Source organism: Taudactylus pleione, unplaced genomic scaffold (assembly GCF_031769625.1).
Source record: "Taudactylus pleione unplaced genomic scaffold, aTauple2 ptg000070l, whole genome shotgun sequence".
NCBI lineage: Eukaryota > Metazoa > Chordata > Amphibia > Anura > Myobatrachidae > Taudactylus > Taudactylus pleione.
In genome coordinates this window covers 11,273,225-11,293,458 of record NW_028284472.1, presented here as the reverse complement: position 1 = coordinate 11,293,458, position 20,234 = coordinate 11,273,225, and the positions used below count along the sequence as shown (strand labels likewise).

Genomic DNA, 20,234 nt, shown 5'->3' with positions numbered 1-20,234 from the left:
TACCTGGGGAGAGGGTAGAACCAGTTTGCTCCTCTTCTTAGTCAGTTCTGACACCCCGCCAGTCGTCTGGAGGATCGCCGAGGGCAGGTCCGAATCTTTTTTCCTCTTTATATTCTGCTTGTCTTTCTTTCGTTCTTTTGCTTCTTTTTCCCTATTGAGCAAAGATGATATAGAGTAATGTTAGTCACAATGGTCAGTCATTGCAGCCTGAGGCAACAGCGGCTGTGCAGTAAGCTACACGGAATGGTAATGACATACTGCCGGCTCTTTAGCCACCGGTTCAAATACCAACACCAGAAGCCCAACAAAATGAGATCCTGATGAGACGAGGTAAGTAATTTAACCCTCCCCTGTTCCCCAGCCCCTAGCCCCCAACCTTAACCCACCTTTAGTAGTGCCTAACCTAAGTCCCCTCCAGTGTTGCCTAACTATAACCCCCCCTCCGGGCACCATAACCCTAAGTCTCCCGAGGGTGTGCCTAACCCTAACCTCCCCCCCGGGTGTACCTAACCATAACCCCTCCTCCCCGCACGCTAACATTCCCAGGGGGTGCCTAACCCCAAGTCCCTCCGGGGGCACCTAATCCTAACCACCCCCGGCTAACAGTGCATACTTACACGCCGTCGGGACGGGATATCACTGTCGGCATTATGCAGCGCGGCAGGATTGCGGCGTCGGTATTTCGACGCCAGAAATAATAACTACATCCCAGCTACTCTCCATACTTTCTTTAACCACTTAACTGGATTATAATTTTTCCAAAAAACTTTTGTTTTCTTTTAATTAATGATTGCCAGACTATGCCAGCCAAGTGTTTTTTTTTTTTTTATCATAGTAAAACATAAATGTCACAGGCACTTTCTGTATCTAGATGCATCACCATGACACAGGCATGATCTGTGCATTCAGACTCACAGCAAAAGGTTACAGTAAGACAGTAACGATCCTAACTGTGCTAAAGTTCTAAAAGAACCATCTAAGGTTGGGCAAACACCTGCACGATATCAGCCCAAATTGGTCGATTTAGCCAAAATCGGGCATATCGTGCAGTGTGTATGCCTGACTTGTGCGCTCCCGAGGCCGCACGCGATGTTGTGCGATTGGCCGTGCAGCACGGTCCATTAATATTAATGAAGGACGTGTGTACCGGTAATCATGCGATCTCCCGGGTGAATGCAAATCGCCCGGAACATCAGCACTATTAGCGGTCGTTCAGGTGTGTACCCACCCTAACACTAAACACAGCTCTTCATCACTAACACAAACTTATACCAACACGACAGTCAGCAAACATATCATGGTGTGTAAAAGCAGTAAGGGAATATGCTAACATTCAGCCTAAATCAGGAGTGCACTGCTGAGCGCCGATTCCGGATTATCTGGAATCTGCGCAGGATCCGTTCTGCGCATGTGCGGAAACTGTCTATGTACACGGACGGTGTTTGGCAGCAGACTGTCGGTGATGGACAGCTCGCTGCCGTTTCTGGGCGGGGAGGGGGCAGCGGCAGCCTCAGTTTCCTAAAACGGAGGCGTGTCATAGCCGTTTGTGAGGAGGGTAAGAGGCCAGGACCTCCGTCAGCTGACAGAGATTTCCTGGCATCTTCTCAGCATCTGCGGCGGCCGGCTTGCGTGACCCCATGGTCACTCAGCTGGCCGAGGATCACACAGTTGATCCGATACTGCGACCTTGGACGTAGCTCGGATCAATAATGCATGAGGGAGGTGTGACGTCTCCTGTTGCATTACCACGGAATTGCAAAGCTGCTTGTGAGCATCTCTGCAATTCCGCCATCTCTGCTGAATCAGGACCAGTGTTTCCATACAACAACTACAGAAGAATGCTACAATCTTTTTATCTTTTAGTTTTATATAAGAGGGCTTAAGGAACGTGTAATTTGTGACCAGCTGCTTTGTAATGTATGACACAGGAATTTGGTACCAGCACATGTAACTTTTCTCTCTCTACTTCGGTAGGTGCACAAGTTCCCTAAGCTATGAAACGCTTGCACTAGACACACAGTCACATTAGACAGAGTCCAACTTACGATCTCAGCTCCCCCTCCAGGTCTTGCTGTCTCAGCTTTCTGAAGTCAGCGTTCAGAGCATCGTAGTTCTCTTCAGAGGTATCGTAGAACCCTGGAGCCGGCTTCTTCTCAAACGGGATCTCAGCATTGTAATCTACGCCCCTCTTCTTCTTCCTCTTCTTCTGTATTTCGATCCCCGCAGCTCGGAGCTCCCGCCTCTTCTGAAGAGCCGCTAAACGCCTGGCGATTATCGGTACAAATCATCAGAAAATATTCAGCCAATGGAAAGCCACAAAAACAACGATTGCGCAAGAATTACTATCCAGCATCCAGGGATACATCAGACAACAGGTAAAATGTACGTATAATTAAAACTAATATGTAAGAAACATTAGACGCCTATTTATTGGATTCATCTAATGCATATTGTATTGAAACACAAATGATGCAGTCATCGCTCTGTATATAATAGATATGGATCATTGAAAATACCAGGTATGTTTCCAAGTATATGGTAGGTAAAGCTGCCCTATCACCTCCTAACTTACAGCGCTGGCTGAGAACCAATGGGAGCTGCAATCCGGTACTGCCACAGCCCCAGAAAAGCAGCTCAACAGTATCCAAGGCCTATTGGTATGGCTGAGGGAACAACAGAACAATCTTTATCTAGGTGAATGTGCAACTAAGTTTTATTGTAAATTAAATGTATAACATAAAACAACATTTTGTTAGAATCCTCTAGTCTAAGCCATTAGAAAGTCCTCTCTTATGAGTTATGCAAAAAAAAAAAAAAAATCAAAAATAAGTAACATAACAAAATATGCAATTTGAGCTATGTCTGTATATCAGTTTGATTTGGCTTTAAAATAGATGGTTCCAAGCCAATTCTCAAATATGACCTTCCCAAGGAAAAAAAAATAAAAAAATTACGTATTTGCAGAAACTTCCCATGTCTGCTCATCACATTTGTAGAATTACATGCAGCCACTAGAGGGCACAGTTATCAGCAATGCCTACATTTCACCAGATAGAATAAATGACATCCTTACTATGTTGTATGCAAAAATACCTGGCCAGGTAGCTGCACAGCATACCAAAAAATAATTTTTTACGGAAAGAAATAATAAAGATTAATACATTTAATTGCGACGGTAGGGAAAGGTGAACAAGCACAGCCACACATTTCACTCTTCATTCCCCCTCCCACACGGGGTCCAGGCTGAGCGCCTCTCCCAGCCCCTCCCACACGGGGTCCAGGCTGAGGGCCTCTCCCAGCCCCTCCCACACGGGGTCCAGGCTGAGCGCCTCTCCCAGCCCCTCCCACACGGGGTCCAGGCTGAGCGCCTCTCCCAGCCCCTCCCACACGGGGTCCAGGCTGAGCGCCTCTCCCAGCCCCTCCCACACGGGGTCCAGGCTGAGCGCCTCTCCCAGCCCCTCCCACACGGGGTCCAGGCTGAGCGCCTCTCCCAGCCCCTCCCACACGGGGTCCAGGCTGAGCGCCTCTCCCAGCCCCTCCCACACGGGGACCAGGCTGAGCGCCTCTCCCAGCCCCTCCCACACGGGGTCCAGGCTGAGCGCCTCTCCCAGCCCCTCCCACACGGGGTCCAGGCTGAGCGCCTCTCCCAGCCCCTCCCACACGGGGTCCAGGCTGAGCGCCTCTCCCAGCCCCTCCCACACGGGGTCCAGGCTGAGCGCCTCTCCCAGCCCCTCCCACACGGGGTCCAGGCTGAGCGCCTCTCCCAGCCCCTCCCACACGGGGTCCAGGCTGAGCGCCTCTCCCAGCCCCTCCCACACGGGGTCCAGGCTGAGCACCTCTCCCAGCCCCTCCCACACGGGTCCAGGCTGAGCGCCTCTCCCAGCCCCTCCCACACGGGTCCAGGCTGAGCGCCTCTCCCAGCCCCTCCCACACGGGTCCAGGCTGAGCGCCTCTCCCAGCCCCTCCCACACGGGTCCAGGCTGAGCGCCTCTCCCAGCCCCTCCCACACGGGTCCAGGCTGAGCGCCTCTCCCAGCCCCTCCCACACGTGTCCAGGCTGAGCGCCTCTCCGCCCTCTCCCAGCCCCTCCCACACGTCCAGGCTGAGCGCCTCTCCGCCCTCTCCCAGCCCCTCCCACACGTGTCCAGGCTGAGCGCCTCTCCGCCCTCTCCCAGCCCCTCCCACACATGTCCAGAGTCGGTGTAAAGCAAGCTGGACTTTACACTGACTCCGGGTGCCGTTTTAAATATGAACCTGCAACCTGCCGGGAAGCAGCAGCTTACAGAAGCCGCTGCTTCGTAAATTCTCCCCGTAGAGTCCAAGTAACATCATGTATGCAAGTTAGTGTACGGACCTTTTGTGCATATAAAAGCAACATCTTCATTAGAACTTCAATGACTGGCTACATATCCCTCATTACATATGAACATACCTTGCTTCCTCAAGCTGCTTCTCTCGCGCTTTCCTCTTGGCCTTTTTGCCCTGAGTATTAGCAAGACGGGCTCTGGCTTCAGACAGCATCTCAAGCTCATCTGGAAATTAGAAACAACTTTTGAGATTCCAGATGCAAACAGTTGGGTATAGGATAACGACTGTGAGGATACCGACAGCGGCATCTCTACAGATTAAGTTAAGTATTCTAACCCTAACCCACCGCAGCCCAACACTAATCTAACACTAACCCAGCCCTCCTGCAGCCTAACCCTCCTCCATAGACTAACCCACCGCCTAACCCTCCCCTAGTGCCAACTCTAACCCGGTGCCTTCCTTAGGGGTTAGCCTTACAGCTAGAATGTGCTGGGATTCTGACCGTCAGGATGCTGCTCTCTGTATAGTGACTGTCAGGATCCTGACTACATCCCGATGCAAACACCAATATTAACGTAACCGTTAAATCCACAAAGCTTTCCTTATCATTGTGCAAAGTCCAGCCCCATTATCACACATGGGTTGTCTGTCACCTGAAGCGGCATTCATACACTAATGTCCCCATTTCTCTGCTGAGATGATATGGGGCGGAGGGGGAATAACACTCCTCCATCTCCTGTGCCTACAAATCTCAGTCACCGGACTGGAGACAATGCAGAAATGGGCACACGAGATTTTGGCTATTCTGCACTTTTCCAAAGCCGGTGACCAGAGTGCTGGGCGAGGGGGCAATGAGGCAAAGTCATCTCTGCCACCACACCCGAGAGGTGACACTAACCTAGCTTTGCCGGAGACAATTTAGGCCAAACGGACCTGAACCTGAAAACTGGCTGCAGCTTATCTGGGCTTCCACTGACCAATCACATCATTTACTAAACGCTTGTAATAAAGTACTACAGGCCGAGTCTCCCATATCCAAATATTCCGAAATACGGCATTACTGAGATAGTGAAACCTTTGCTGTTTGATGGTTCAATGTACACAAACTTTGTCTAAGGCACAAGTTATTAAAAATATTGTATAAAATTACCTGCAGGCTGTGTATAAGGTGTATATAACACAAATGCATTCAGTGTATATATTGGGTCCCAGTCCCAAGATATTTCATTATGATATGCAAACATTTAAAAATACGGACTATTCCGTTATAAATATACCCCTGGTCCCAAGCATTTTGGATATCGGAGACTTAACCTGTAGAATGTATTCCTAGTGATTAAAAATCACACTGTCATGCCTTTTATGTTGGGGCAAGCAAGAGCTTTCACTGACTTCCGGTAGAGACTCGACCCCTAAAAATGAATTGCAATGTGTTTCTTTAATCTAATTGCTTTTCTAATTAACACAAAAAAACACAAGTTAAAATTAATTCATGGTCCTTATTTATGTATTAGTGCACATTACATGTTAGGCAACGTATGAATGATACACGTCTGCAAATGTAAAGACAGATTTGCCTGTGATATGAGCTTTAGAAGTCTAGTGGGGCGATTCTATGCTCCGGGGAATAACCAGGTGGATCGGGAACAGCTCCAACTGGGAGACATCCAATCTCTAACTAAGGAACCAGTATTGTGTGATGGTTGGAGAGCTCATACCTTAATGTGAGTATGTGTGATATGGAATAATGATGGAAACAAGGCAAATACAATGAAGATGATTTATTAATGAGAGTCACAGAGATCGTGTAGTAATAGTATGTGATGTTCCGGTTGTGGCTTCCTCAATGAGTGCCTCTTGTTGGGGGCATGAAGCATGTTCTATTGTTTAAGTGTATATGATAAATGGTTGATAATCTTGTAGTAATGAATTAATCATGACTGAGTCGCTATGAGACGTGTAGTCAGCGTCTTCTGTACATTATGCGTCAGCGGAGACGCTGGGCTGAGACTATCACCAAGGAATTAGGGGGGAGATGTAATAAGTCTTGGAGAGATATTAAGTACCAAGCAATCAGCTCCTGTCACTGTACAGGCTGTGTTTGAAAAATGACAGCTAGGAGCTGATGGGTTGGTACTTTCTCTAGTGTTCACTCTAGATCCGGCGGCAGAGCTAGAGAGAGGGCACCTTTGCGCCCGAAAACAGGATTTTGGTACTTACCGATAAATCCCTTTCTCCGATTCCACAGGGGACACTGGAGTTCAAGACAGTGGGGTATAGACGGTGGTAGAGTAGAGCCTGGCACCTTAAATAATTTAGAAGTGTGACTGGCTCCTCCCCCTCTATGCCCCATCAGCCCCAGTTTAAGAACTGAGCCCGAGAAGAGACGGAGGACAACAGGAAAACGAGGAGAAGGAGAAGACCACAGAACGGAACAAGACCGACTGAAGGAGAACAAAGGAAACCACTGCAGGGAATCATGCAGTCACACAACCATAGAAGAAACCAAACAACTGGCAGGTATGCAGCGCTGGGCGGGCGTCCAGTGTCCCCTGTGGAATCGGAGAAAGGGATTTATCGGTAAGTACCAAAATCCTGTTTTCTCCTTCATCCACTAGGGGACACTGGAGTTCAAGACAGTGGGGACGTCCCAAAGCCAACCTCCTGGGTGGGAAGCGCGGAGAACATGCCAACCCTTTGGCCAACCGAACAGGGACCGCCAAGAACCAGAGGTTCAACGGAAAGGCAAGAGCTGAGGATCAAGTGTCGTGAGCCAGGAGACAATCAGAACTCCCTGCGGAAAAGACACAGAAATTCCACAACTTACAGCGTAAATAGAATGGAATAGGTGGCTAGCGAGAAAACACCTTCAAGTGAGAAGCATCATAACGCTGTAAACTCAGCTAAAAACAGACCAAGCCGGACTGTTGGGAGCAGAGAACTCCAACCCGAATCCATATGAGAAGGGCAGTAACCCGAGAACAAAACTCGACAAAAACCGTACCAGATTCGGAAACAGAAAGCTGCAACAGTCGCAGATAGCAGAATACCAGCACTGTTGGACATAGTCATAAAGATACAAGTATAACGATACCAATCTACAGAAACAGAGCTGATCCTGTCCACAGACTCCTAACAAAGAGTATGCAGAGAGGTAAAAGTCAAGGCCGAACAGTCACCATGAACCATTCTGGAAGTCCAACTACTACAAAGTTGTAAACCAGTGGAAGGGAGAGACCATAGAAGTCTCCAACGAGTGGAGATCACACTGTGAATGAGGCCGAGGCAGCTTCGAGAGGATTGAGATTACAATACCTGTCCGAGGGTCAGACAGCAGAACAACCCATTCTGAAAACAGAGTGAAAACAGCGACTGAACACCTGCAGCCGAAAAGTAAAATCACAGCCACAAACTCCAAAACAACAGACAACTTCCAACATGATGGAAGTGCGTAGTCAGTACCAAACGCTGGCCTGAACATAGTGTGAAACAACCAGGATACCCTAATAGTTAAAGAGCACGGATGCAACAGCCACCCAGAGAGCTACCAATATAGGGAGGCACTCCATACCGCAAGGCTAGAGCACTAGGACAACCCTGAAGGTACCAGTCAGGTACCAGTCAATGTGATGAAAACATCCACAGAGACTGAACAGGAAATCCACTAAGCCCCCTGCGTAGGACATATTGACTGTCACACTTTAATGTAAAGATGTGCACTAGACCCTCGAAGCGCTTCAGTCCATAAACCCAACAGATCTAGTAGAAGAGTGTCACTAATCTCAATGTTGAAACTATGCACCAGGGAAGCTCTAAAGTGTAGAGCCAACTGATTAAAAGAGCAGATGGCTGCTAGGACCGCTGCAGGGGGGGAATAAGGGAGAAAGCGGCTATGCAATGACAGGTTGGGCATTAGTGGGGTAAGCCCGCTTACCTGTGAGCGGCCAAAAGCCCTCTGGACGCTATGTAGAATGTCACTGACCTTGTTCATCTCACAGCAACCTGCCCCGTCAGGTATAGGGAGTAGCTTCAGTGGGCTAAGACCCAATGCTCTACAGCACGGACTTCAGTCTCGAGATGTTGGAGTAGAAAACACTGTATAAACTAGCAAAAATGTTAGTGGAGGCAGGAAGGTCGTTCAACAGGACTCTATACCTGAGCTTGTTATATTAGGGATGTGTATCCATATAGACATTATACCTATACCACAAAACGGTCTACTAGTTTAAGTATCAGTACATTAACACTTATAATGGAGAAGTGTATTACGCCCATCAATCTAATAAAATCCAGGCCTGACCCTGCCTATATCGGCGGGGGCCCTAGGCCTTCATGTAATTTAACAAATGAATCCTTGATTACAGAACAGAACCTGGATTCTCTATGTACAGATAGAATGTACCTAGGGGCCCTTTAGAGACTCATGTTATTGAGATATGTGACAAGACATTAATATGGAGTACCGGAATCTATACTGAGAAGGGTACCTGTACATAGACAGAGTGCATTAGTTATCCCAAGAAAGGAAGGGACATATCTGTAGTGATAACCAATAGGGTTAAAAACCAGGTTTTGCCAATTATTAGAAAATATGCATACAAGTAATGGGAATATATCAGTATATATAAACCCGTACATACAGACAAACATAGTTGCATAAGTAGGCCATCTCTTTGAAAGGAAGAGTAGTGCCAACATAGCAAGTTAACTTGTCAGACTCCGGCATCGGGAGATCAGCATGCTATATTTATATATGTCCTGCTATATCCTGCATTCTCAGTGTCTTATAAGTTTTCTACCAAGTGCAAAGTTGAAATAATCATAGATCACCCTAAAGGGGGGCGCCATAGATAGGGACTAACAAGAAGGAACTATAACCCCAGGAGGATGTAAGTACATATCTTTATATACAAGAAGGCCCCAGTCATGTATAGGGTTCATAATAGAAGCAATGTCTATCACTATGTAAGCTGCAGAACATGACTCTAGTCTACAGAGCCACCATTTAATATTATAATATATATATATATACATACATACATACATACATACATACATACACACACACACATATGTATATGGATAAGCTGACAGCTTTGGTAATCCCAGGCGGCTTCCCATCCGTGGAAATATAGGTACGTACACACACCCACATACAAATCCTTAGGGAGAGATGGTGTTAAGCGGAGTTATTGTACCAACTACTGCATGAGTCCAGCCTTCAATTGCAGAATCCTTCTTTTAAATATGCTAGGTACCAGACATAAAACTGATAACAAATCCTACCTCTGCCTTATGATAAGGATAAGAAGCGATATATATATCTCCACATATGCATACCTACATACAAGATTAGTAGGTGACGATAATATTTAAAATTAGAACATGAGCAATAGTTAGAGCCATGGAAGGAAAGAACTGAGCCACAGGACTCCAGCATGTATATGTTCTATAGCAGGGCTTAGTATAAATACATGTGGCTTACCTCAACGCAGGGAGACTGCTCAAGTGTCGCGTGTAGCCATCAGCCTGCTACGGTGTAATGGGCAGGATATTTTATCAGCGTGCTGTCCCAGACTGGTATCGATCCTGGGACCCTTGTTACTGGTGTGCTCGCCTCTGCTACATATGTGTGCAGAAGTGTAACAATCCACAAACTTAAGGGATTACTGTCCCCAAAAAGTGAGCTGTATTCTAACAGAGCCTTCCCAACATATTAAAAGGGGGACCTGTCCCTTGGGAAAAACCACAGCGCAATCCCCCCATCTAAACAGGGGATAAAGGCCTGCTGTTGCTATTAACACAGCTAAAGAAGTGGCCGTCCCGGCCTCTAATGCTGGGCCACAGGGATGGTAAGCCCAATATGGGATTCTCGTTCCTGAGAATGGATGATTCGGGAGGACCTGACCCAAGGCCTGCCCCCTCAGCCAACGCTGGGTTGAGACCCAACCCAATGGAGACTTCTCCTCACCCACAGATATCGTTCCAATATTTTTGTATATGTGCTGCCAAAGCGTGCACTGGAACGCTTGTCATCCTTGCGCAGTGTGCTAATTAACCTCTCTGGAATAAGGCTTGTCCATAGACCACCCGATTAGCAGAGTAGAAAAAAGGTATACACATACATACATACATACATACATATATATATATATATATACACACACACACACACACACACACACACACACACACACACACACACACCCTATATGGGATTACATATACATCTACATACACACACACACACACACACACACACAACACGTACATTGTAGGCGCCGGGACACGGGGAGCGATCTGCAGAAGTGACAGAGATGACTCTTACACTGCACTAGGGTAAAGTTATACCGCGCTGTGTGCGCAAAATGTCCATGCTAGCCTGGAAGAGTCCCGGCTAACATAAGCTGTCCCCTCAACAGAACCGCATAAAGCGGAGTCATAGTGCACCTGCTAAGCGCAAGGTTGAGGGAGGGGCAGCAAAAGGCTAGACATATCCATCAGAGCAGCAGGTGTTAGGGCAATGAGCTATACTGCTGTGGAGGGCGCCGAAGCGGCTTAAATACAAGTGCCCCGAAGTAGCTAGTGCCGGAGCTTATACATTAAAGCACCGCCTCAGCAGGCTAACAGCTACGCTGTTATAAAACACACGCAAGCACAGGGAGAATATACAAACTCCACACAGGGTCATAGTGGGAAACGAACCCATGACCTCAGTGCTGTGAGGCAGCAATGCTAACCATTAAACAGTCTGTGCTGCCCTGTTAAATATATGCAGGCTGCCTCAATGCTACTGGCGCTGTACCTACTGTGAGAGCTCCAGCGCTTTTTGTAAGTGATAGCGCAGTCAGCCGTCTGTCACTTACCTGACCTACAGTTAACGGAGCTTCAATACACATCTCCCCCTTGTGGGGGGAGGGGCAGGAGACCCGGACTCAGCCGGCTACACCTAGCGGCGGGACCCGTACTTTCATTTTCTCCCCCGAGCAGGAGTGAGTCAGCGCTGTGCTACACAACGGACCCCTCTTAATAAAAGAGGGAGTTGTTTATATTGCCCTTAAGAGGGAAGCGCGCTCTCTTGCAGGCGCTGGTCCACGCTGCATACATCACTGTGACGAGTAAAAACTTGGCTCCTCACATCTTAAAAGAACACCTCTCCTGCTAAGCAGGAGAGGAGAGCATCAGCTGATGTCCGCTGCCATATTCTCCCCTCCCGTGAAATGCTAAGCGCTGTGCTTGCCGGCTATGCTCCAAGTGCTGCTGCGGAGCAATAAGGGGGAGAACCCTTACAAATGGCGCCGCTGTTGCAGGACGCGCCATAAGTGTATGTTTAGGGCGGGTCTCGACGCCGGATCCGTGCGCTGATTAAGACAGCGGGACTTATGAGCCACGGCAGCCCGCCTGGTGCACACAGCGCGGCAGTGAGGAGGGAGCCCGACTATAATAGGCGCCGCTAGCTTGCATGACGCGCCCTTTCACTCCAGCAGCCCCAGCGACGACCGGGGCTGTGATTTGCGCCCTCGTGGCTACAGCACCTGGTGACCCCCTTGACCTGAAGTCGGGAGGAGGGGAAAGTCGGGCCCTCTTGACAGTGACAGTGTCACTGAGCCCAGCTATACTTCCACTGCTCCTGCTAATCAGGAGCAGTGGTCATACTCACAGCTGCTGCGGCCGGGATGCTGGGCTGAGGGGGCGGAGAGGAACCCGGACACATGCCGGTGTCAGCAGTGGCGGGTCTTCTCGGGGTCCGATGACTCCTTTGTGTGTGCCCCCTCCTCAGGGTCACCGGACACAGGCTGCAGTAGCCGTGTGGTGCCCTTCCCGGCGGCCACAGCAAGCAGCCTGCCTGTCCTCAGTGTTAAATAAAAATTAAAAAATATGAAAAAGGCTGGAGACAGCCTGATGTACGACCGGCTCTCTCGGGCACATTCTAAAAACTGGGGCTGATGGGGCATAGAGGGGGAGGAGCCAGTCACACTTCTAAATTATTTAAGGTGCCAGGCTCTACTCTACCACCGTCTATACCCCACTGTCTTGAACTCCAGTGTCCCCTAGTGGATGAAGGAGAAAAGGGGGAGTGGCACTGAAAAGGGAGCATGTCTATAAGACGCGTCCCCTTTTCGTCACTCTTGGGGGCGTGCCCGGCACTTACGGATACGCCGGGCAGCCCCCAAGCGCTGCCGACAGGGAGAATAGATGCCGGGTGCATGCACCCGGCATCTATTCACTGGCGGTGACCGGGTCACCGCACATTTCTCCACCCGCGGGACACTGCGACCCGCGGGTGAAGACGGCACCCGCAGGCTGTGAGGGCAGGGTGCTTTTTGCCCTCCAGAAGGAGGGCAGGGCGCCGCGCCCCACTAAAACAGCCTAGTGGGAAAGCTATTTATCTCTCTCCGAGGCTCAGTACATCTCCCCCTTAGACTCATTCGCAGACACATGTACAAATGTCGCACGTCACATTGAGCAGGGTAAGCTGGGTCATGAAGTTTTGTTGCTTCCAGTTGTTTTATTTATGGGAAAAAGACGTATATTTTGAGCGAAAAAAACGCCCAGGACCTGGGGCGTCAAGAGGGGCAGTTTGGCGTTACTGAAGTCACAGTTTAGCAGGATGTAACTGTGTATTCGGACATACAGAGATCCCTATTAAAGAGTCCAATAAGGGGCACTCACTGAGGAAGCAAAAAACAGATTACTACATAATATTAATACAGAGAGCACTGTGACCCATTAATAAAGCACCTTCATGTAATTTACCACTGATGTATCAGCAGGTACATGCATCGGACATTATTACTAATAATTACTCATTAACGGACTATAAATGACACTTGATGTGTGTTGGAGAACGCACCTTCATCCATGTCCACCGGGTCGGGTCTGGCTGGTTTGGTCTCTGGATTAGGGTCAATTTCCCCAGGTTTAAGCTTTCGGGGGTCATCTGTTGTCTCCTCTTCATTGTCTCTCTGAGCAGCCTTATCACTGATGGGACATAGGACTATATATTGTAATACCACCTCTAATACTATAAACATACAGTAAGCCCACATGATCTTACATTGCCAATGTACTGAAGACTCAGGGTAATCTTTTACAAACATACACATGGGTAGGAAACCTGATAAGGGTGTCTGTCAGTCCCTCCATTGGCTGCCGGTCTTCTACCGTATTCAATTTAAAATACTTACACTCACACATAAAGCTATTAACCAAACCGACATCTCCGCTCTGCACAAGATCTGCGTCTCTCATCCCCGCGCATTACTTGTTCCCATGCACGGTTACAGGACTTTTTTCGGGCTGCACCCACCCTGTGGAAGGGAAGCAATCGGGAAGCCGACTGCCTATATACCGGTAGCCGGCTTCCCGACTGTCTTATCCCGGCAAGGGTGAAATGCCGGGCGTCTAGATGTAGACATCCGCATTTCCCCGACGCTGGGAGACAGGCGCCCGGCATCACGATCGTTGTGATGCCGGGCACCGCGAGCGGACAGCCGCGGGGGGGAGAGTTAGGTTTAGGGCTCCCGGGGGGGACTTAGGGTTAGGCACCCCCCCGGGAGGGTTAGGCTAGGGTAGGGAGGGTTAGGCACCCCCGGGGGGGACTTAGGGTTAGACATGCGGCCGGCGTTATTTCATACCCATTCCCTGTGGAATGCCCTCCCATGCACAATAAGACTTTCCACTAGTTTCCAAACATTCAAGCGTTCTCTGAAAACTCACCTCTTCAGACAAGCTTATCAGATTCCAGGACCACCCACCTAACCTTTTATAGCTCCCTATTTAAAGCTGGCCACACACTAGACCAACTTACATCCAACCAGCCAACTAGCTGATTGGTTGGAATGAAAACCTGGTAAGGTATGAAAGCAAATGACAATCAGCAATTTGCTCCCAAATGCCGGAAAATGGACAGAAACTGTTGAACAAATTGTTTAGATCAAACATTTAACGAACTTGTCTGACCGACCATTTTCATCTGTTTTCTGGCATTTAGGAGCAAATTGCTGATCATCATTTACTCCCATCCGTTACCAGATTTTCATTCCAACCAATCAACAAGTTGGCTGGTTGGATGTAAGTTGGTCTAGTGTGTGGCCAGCTTAACTCTCTACTTATAGTAAACACCTATCACATCTTCTCTTTCTTCAATTTAACATCCTCCTAACCCTAGGCCAACTTTTCAGTGTGATTGGATTATACAGCCCACCAAGAACATCTGCAATCGGGCTGGACCAATTTGCATTATGTAGCACCTCTTCTTGTGTATCAACACCTATTTCCCTATAGATTGTAAGCTTGCGAGCAGGGCCCTCTTTCCCTTATGTATGTTATGTATGTCTGTCTTTTACAACCCAGTATAATGTTAATGTTAATTCAAATTGTAAAGCGCAACGGAATTTGCTGCGCTATATAAGAAACTGTTAATAAATAAATAAGGGGTATATTTACTAAAGTGAGTTTTTAGAAGTGGAGTTGTTGCCCATAACAACCAGATTCTACTTAACATTTATCTAACACCTTAAAAGATAATAGCTAGAATCTGATTGGTTGCTACGGGCAACATCTCCACTTCAAAAACTCTCACTTTAGTAAATATACCCCTAATGCTGCATAGACATAGACACACACACACACACACACACAATGGTTTAGTAAATGAACAATTTTAGTAAACGACTTTCGTTCATTTTTTCAAGGGAAAAATGAGCGAAAATAGTTTACTAAAATCGTTCATTTACTAAATGTAATGAACGATTTTTTTGAACTACAAACGATTTTTGCATAGTCCCTTACTGAAAATCGTTGAATTGGTCAGTCTGACTGAACTACAAACGTGAACGCGCATGAACGATAATCGTTCGTGTTAACTCAGAAAGTGAACGATTTTTACAATGATTGAACAATAAACGGTATCGTTAAAAAAATCGTTGTGTGTGTATGCACCTTAAGATTAGATTATCAGGACTAGAGATGTACAATGCCTGTCAGGCTGACTACAGCTCTAATGGTAGGGGATATAGTAACGATTAATGTACCCCTCTGACTGCACACAGCGGAGGCAGCCATTCTGTGGACAGAGCCATTAGCCATGAGAAACAAATACAACATATGATGCCACTTACAGTAAGAACTCGTAGTGCTCCAGGCACTGGGCGGCTGTCCTGCCAATGATAGGGGCAATTGTTCTCCACTGTGTTGGCATTAGCTTGGCCAGATGTAGAAGTTTCTCTTCCTCTTCACGAGACCACTCTGTCTTTTTAATACTGGGGTCCAGCCATTCGTACCTATTACATACAGAGAGAGCACATCAGTCAACACTGTCAATTGCAACAAACAGCAGAAAGTATTTAATAAGTTATTAGAACAAAGTAGCCAGAGGCTAGATCATCGCCAACATTTATCAGCTTGTTTATATCTCTACAATGTCCCCAAAGGCGTATAAATCCCTACTGTAACAAAGTCTGAGCAGATCATTTACTAAGGTGAGGTTTAAGAAAGTGATGCTGCCCATCCACTAGCAGACCATAGAAACTACAGCACGATTACCACATTGTAATTGTGCTGTCGTTTCTATGGCTGTGATGAGCCTGCACTGAACGAGCAGTCGTTCAGTGCAGGCTCACCAATCATCTGGCAACATGCTGAACCTGACGTGCTCGTCAGGTTGACCAGCAGGTTTGCCTGATGATTGATGTCGGAAGCAACCAGCGGACGCGCGCATCGCTGGTCGTTTCCGACTTTAAAGTGCCCGACTTGCAAGCGTTTGCACGATAACGTAGTTATCGTGCAATCACCTGTCAAAATAGTCTTGTGGGTGGGCAGCATTACTCAATAAGTGTACTGAATATACTGTCAAACTGATCAAGTAAGCATCTCCAAAAAGAAAAAGCACCCTTAGAAACGGTCAGGCCGGGGAATCAATGGTTTTCAGAGAATTACATGGATCAGATGGTTAATATAGTTTATTTGCACAACATAACATTTTCCAAATATTATTGAAGCAGTCACATCAGTTCTGGACCAAGGGGGGATGACAGTCTAACCACCCTGACATCCACACTGGGGTAAGGAGCCAATATTATCCCTGATAAGTGCAGCCTGTCATTGGGACTAATTGAATAGCCCCGGAGGAATATTTAGCATGTGGTAAATTACAGCAGCTAATTGAATTCCCCCCTATGTTACATCATTTTGTGTCTGCTGAGGCCAGCACAGCTATTTTACTTATACCAGATGTATAGCTTTATGGTGGTTCAGGGGTCACACTGACTTAGTTTCACACCCACTCTCCAAAATCCTGGGTAACCTAGTCCTACAAATAGTGAGCGTTCCCCTGGTAGTCACTAAAGGCATGCGGGTTATACCCGTGAATGCTGGGTGTTGTAACGCCACGTAAATAGCAGTTTCCACAACCACTTTCTCCTTTTGGAGGCTTATTGAATATTTTTCCCAAGGAGCATTAAGTGAAATTCTTCATATAACGTATAATAATTAGTATTATATTGAGTTACCATCGGGCTTTGCACTGCTTGGCAGATTTCCTGTGCAGCAGCGATGCAATACGAGACCACTGGTTTTTGCCATATTTCATAACCGCCGCTTTAAGAATTTCATCCTGTAAATATAAAGGAAGCGAAAATGTAACTTGTACAGTAGACCGTAAACAGCCAGCACACTACAAGCAAAAGGAGGATTGCCGAGACAAATAGATAAATGTACTTTCCAAATATTTTGTTTTTGAGGGTAATGCTGGGTACACACCTGACAGATATATCTGCAGATCGAGTAATTAACACACTGAATAACTATCTGTCAGTTGGCCGCAGGTCCTGCTGGCCGGGGGGCGTCACACCCCCCTCTCCGCGGCCCAAACGCCCGTACACACAGCAAGATGGACAGATATGTCTGCAGATATATATCTGCCATCAGCTGTGCAGCACAACCAACATGATATGTCTGTGAAAAACGTCGCTCGTACACACTGGCCAACGGGCACCCAATATACTGGCCAATAGATCTGCCAATGTGTACCCAGCATGAGACAAATGAACAGCGCTGACGTTTGGATAATAATTTATACTCAGAGGAATATAGTCATTCGCAAGCATAACTGTTATAGTTATACTGTACACAGGGAATTGGGCACAGGCCAGCATTTGGTTACTCTACTGGCCGCCTGCAAGTCATGTGAATTACTGCCTCACGCCAATGCTGCTGCAGCATATCTATATTAATACCATTCATTTACAGGATTAAAATAGTTTTTACCTAAAGGAGTAATTACGAATAGGTTCATTCTGTGCTTTTTTTGCATTTGCAACTAAATGTCCTGTTGTCGCCTTCTCTCAGCCTAACGCAGTGTGATCGAAGCGACCGGGCTCACAATGTGCCCCCTCTAAAACAAACTGACATATCTTTGCAGACGATCGGGATGCCAGAGGGCAAAATCCCAGCGCCCAAATCCTGACATCGGGTGAGATGCAGACGATGGCATTCCAATCGTAAGTATGGCTATGGCACCCAGTGTTAGCTATTAGCCGCAGGGGAGAGGGGGTTAGGCTGCAGGGTTGGGAGGTTAGGGTTAGGCACCCACAAGGGTGGTTGGGTTAGGTTTAGGCACTACGGGGAGAGGGTTAGGTTTAGGCACTAACCAGGAGAGTTAGGACGCAGGAAGGAAGGGTTGGGAGGGGGAGGGTTAGGATACTTACTCACCTCCTGTCGGGATTCTGAGCATTGGGATGCTGCTGTCAGTCTTGACCAGCCAGCATCCCGACTGCCTGTCTCCCATACCACGTAATGTACGCTGCCTGCACTTATATAGTGCCCCAAAAATAAGAAAAGAAAAAGCCCTGCTGCACAACGGTCGGAGGGAACAAGGGCTCAATTATCAGCGCTGGGGCGCCGCATTCGTACCGAAGTTTACAGCGCTACTGACTCACACCAGGGTAACACCAGCAGGTATGAGGTTTCAAGCACCACGCAGCTGGGGTACCAGAAGTCCCAGCATGCCCCAACAGCCACACACGTAACCCGTGGCTCTCCAAGCAGCTGTAGGACTACAAGTCCCAGCGGGTGTAGTATGTAATACCGCCGGCCGCATGGTTCAAATCCCGGCAGCGGAAGCCTGGCAGGGGTGAAGATCCCGATCGCTAATAAGGCAAGTATAACTAACCCTATTCTCCCCCTTAACCCTCCCTTAGGGATGCCTAACCCTAACCTTCTCCCCTAGTGCCTAAACCTAACCCTCCCGGGGGGGTGCCTCATACCCTCCAACATTTCTCATATAGAATCCGGTACAGGGGCGTGGCAAATGATAAAGGGGGCATGTCCACGGGTACTGTACCTGGGGTTCGGAGGTACAGCGGCGCTGGGTTGATTATGGCAGCATCAGTACAGACTGCAATTGCATTGCAGAGAGCCATGGGGAGAGGAGCAGAGCCGCCTGTCACTCAGCAGCGCTGTGGGAGTCCTGTGTCCCAGCAGCGCTGCTAAAATAATCAGGAACTCGGTACAAACAGTACAGCCCGTTTGCCGGTACAGACCATTAAAAAACGGTACAGTACTGACTAAATCAGTAGAGTTGGAGGGTATGGTGCCTGACCCTAAGTCACCCCGGCTTACCTTCGTTCGGTATGCCGGGCGTAGGTCTAATGACAGCCGTTGGGTTTTCGACACCTCTCATTAGTACCTTGCCGGGATTAGACAGTCGGGAGGCCGGCGGTCGGCATTTAGACCGTCGGCTTCCTGACTACATCCCAGTGCCAGCATGTTTTGCCAGTCACACATAGGGTTTAGGTGATACACAGGTGTGAGACAACAAGTCCCAGAATGTCCTGCAAGCCAAAACTCAGGCAACTTGTAGCCTCCAGCAGCAGCAGAACCACAAGTCCCAGCATGCTCTGTAACCCCATCCTTAGGGAACCGCGCTCTGCAGTTGTGGAACCACAAGTCCCAGCAGAGAAGGGGGGTAACCAGTGGCCCTGCAGCTGCTATAGAAGCACAAGTCCCATTCCTGGGCGACAGAGGGTGAGCCGCCCCCCTGGTGGGGAATTAGCAGCCATCAGGCCTCCAGCGCAGGTCCCGTGTCACCCCCAGAGCCCCCTCACCTCGGTGTTCCGCCACACCCCGCCCTTTATCATGATGCGCGGCATGGCTGCGGTGCTCGGTCCCGGGGAGCCCGGGGATGTGCTGCTGGGAACGGGCCGGTGACACCGGGGAGGAGGAGAACACGCTGATCCGGGGACACTTGTTGTGGTGACGCGAGGACTCCGAGATCAACCGGAGGCGGGAGAGAGCGGCCAACAGCGACCCCGCTCTGCACAGCGCCCTCTGCCGGCCGGAGCCTGCAATGTTAAGGAAAGTAAGTTGGTGAGAGGAACACTGAGAGCATAAATATTTCTTTGCAGTTTTGTTACAAGTTTCTATTCACAGGGCTGTTCATTAGGTGTAAACGTGTATCTCTCTAATAGGGGTGTCCATGGGTGTAACTACCATAGATGCAATAGCAGCAGCTGCTATAGGACCCAGAGTTTAAGTCGCCGTCTTCCTTGTAAAAGTTACATGTGATATATATATATTTTTCACCATTGGGTGGTACATGGGGGGGTGTAGTTGGCTTCACGGCATTCAGATACCCGGCGGTCAGAATGCCGACGGCGGGATCCCATCGGGTCAGAATGCCGACACCTTGTAATGGTAAGTATCAGGGTTTTAGGGTTAGGCTGCGGGAGGGGAGAGTTAGGGTTAGGCTGCTTCTAGGGTCAGGCTGCGGGAGGGGTGGGGGCTAGCCTAAAAATACTTGACGAGATTTGCCAGCATTTTCACTATCAGGATCCCGCTGCCGGCATTCTGACCGGGATTCTGAATGCCGCGATGACGTATTCAACCCAATTGGGGCTCTTACAAACTTTTGTTATGGTGCCTTCA

General features: G+C 48.4%; 1 protein-coding gene across 1 annotated transcript in view; it reads right to left on the bottom strand.

The window, feature by feature from the left end:
• The window catches only part of CDC5L (cell division cycle 5 like), an 88,516-nt gene extending 68,879 nt beyond the window's left edge, over nucleotides 1–19,637 (bottom strand). Inside the window, exons 1-7 of the mRNA XM_088467255.1 lie at nucleotides 19,415–19,637; nucleotides 16,820–16,923; nucleotides 15,431–15,592; nucleotides 13,162–13,289; nucleotides 4,432–4,531; nucleotides 2,046–2,264; nucleotides 4–151 (exon numbers count right to left, since the gene is read on the bottom strand). Coding sequence (XP_088323381.1) covers nucleotides 4–151; nucleotides 2,046–2,264; nucleotides 4,432–4,531; nucleotides 13,162–13,289; nucleotides 15,431–15,592; nucleotides 16,820–16,923; nucleotides 19,415–19,459 — 906 coding nt within the window. The 5' untranslated portion in view covers nucleotides 19,460–19,637. The remainder of the gene's footprint in view (nucleotides 1–3; nucleotides 152–2,045; nucleotides 2,265–4,431; nucleotides 4,532–13,161; nucleotides 13,290–15,430; nucleotides 15,593–16,819; nucleotides 16,924–19,414) is intronic.
• Between the last annotated feature and the right edge of the window lie 597 nt (nucleotides 19,638–20,234).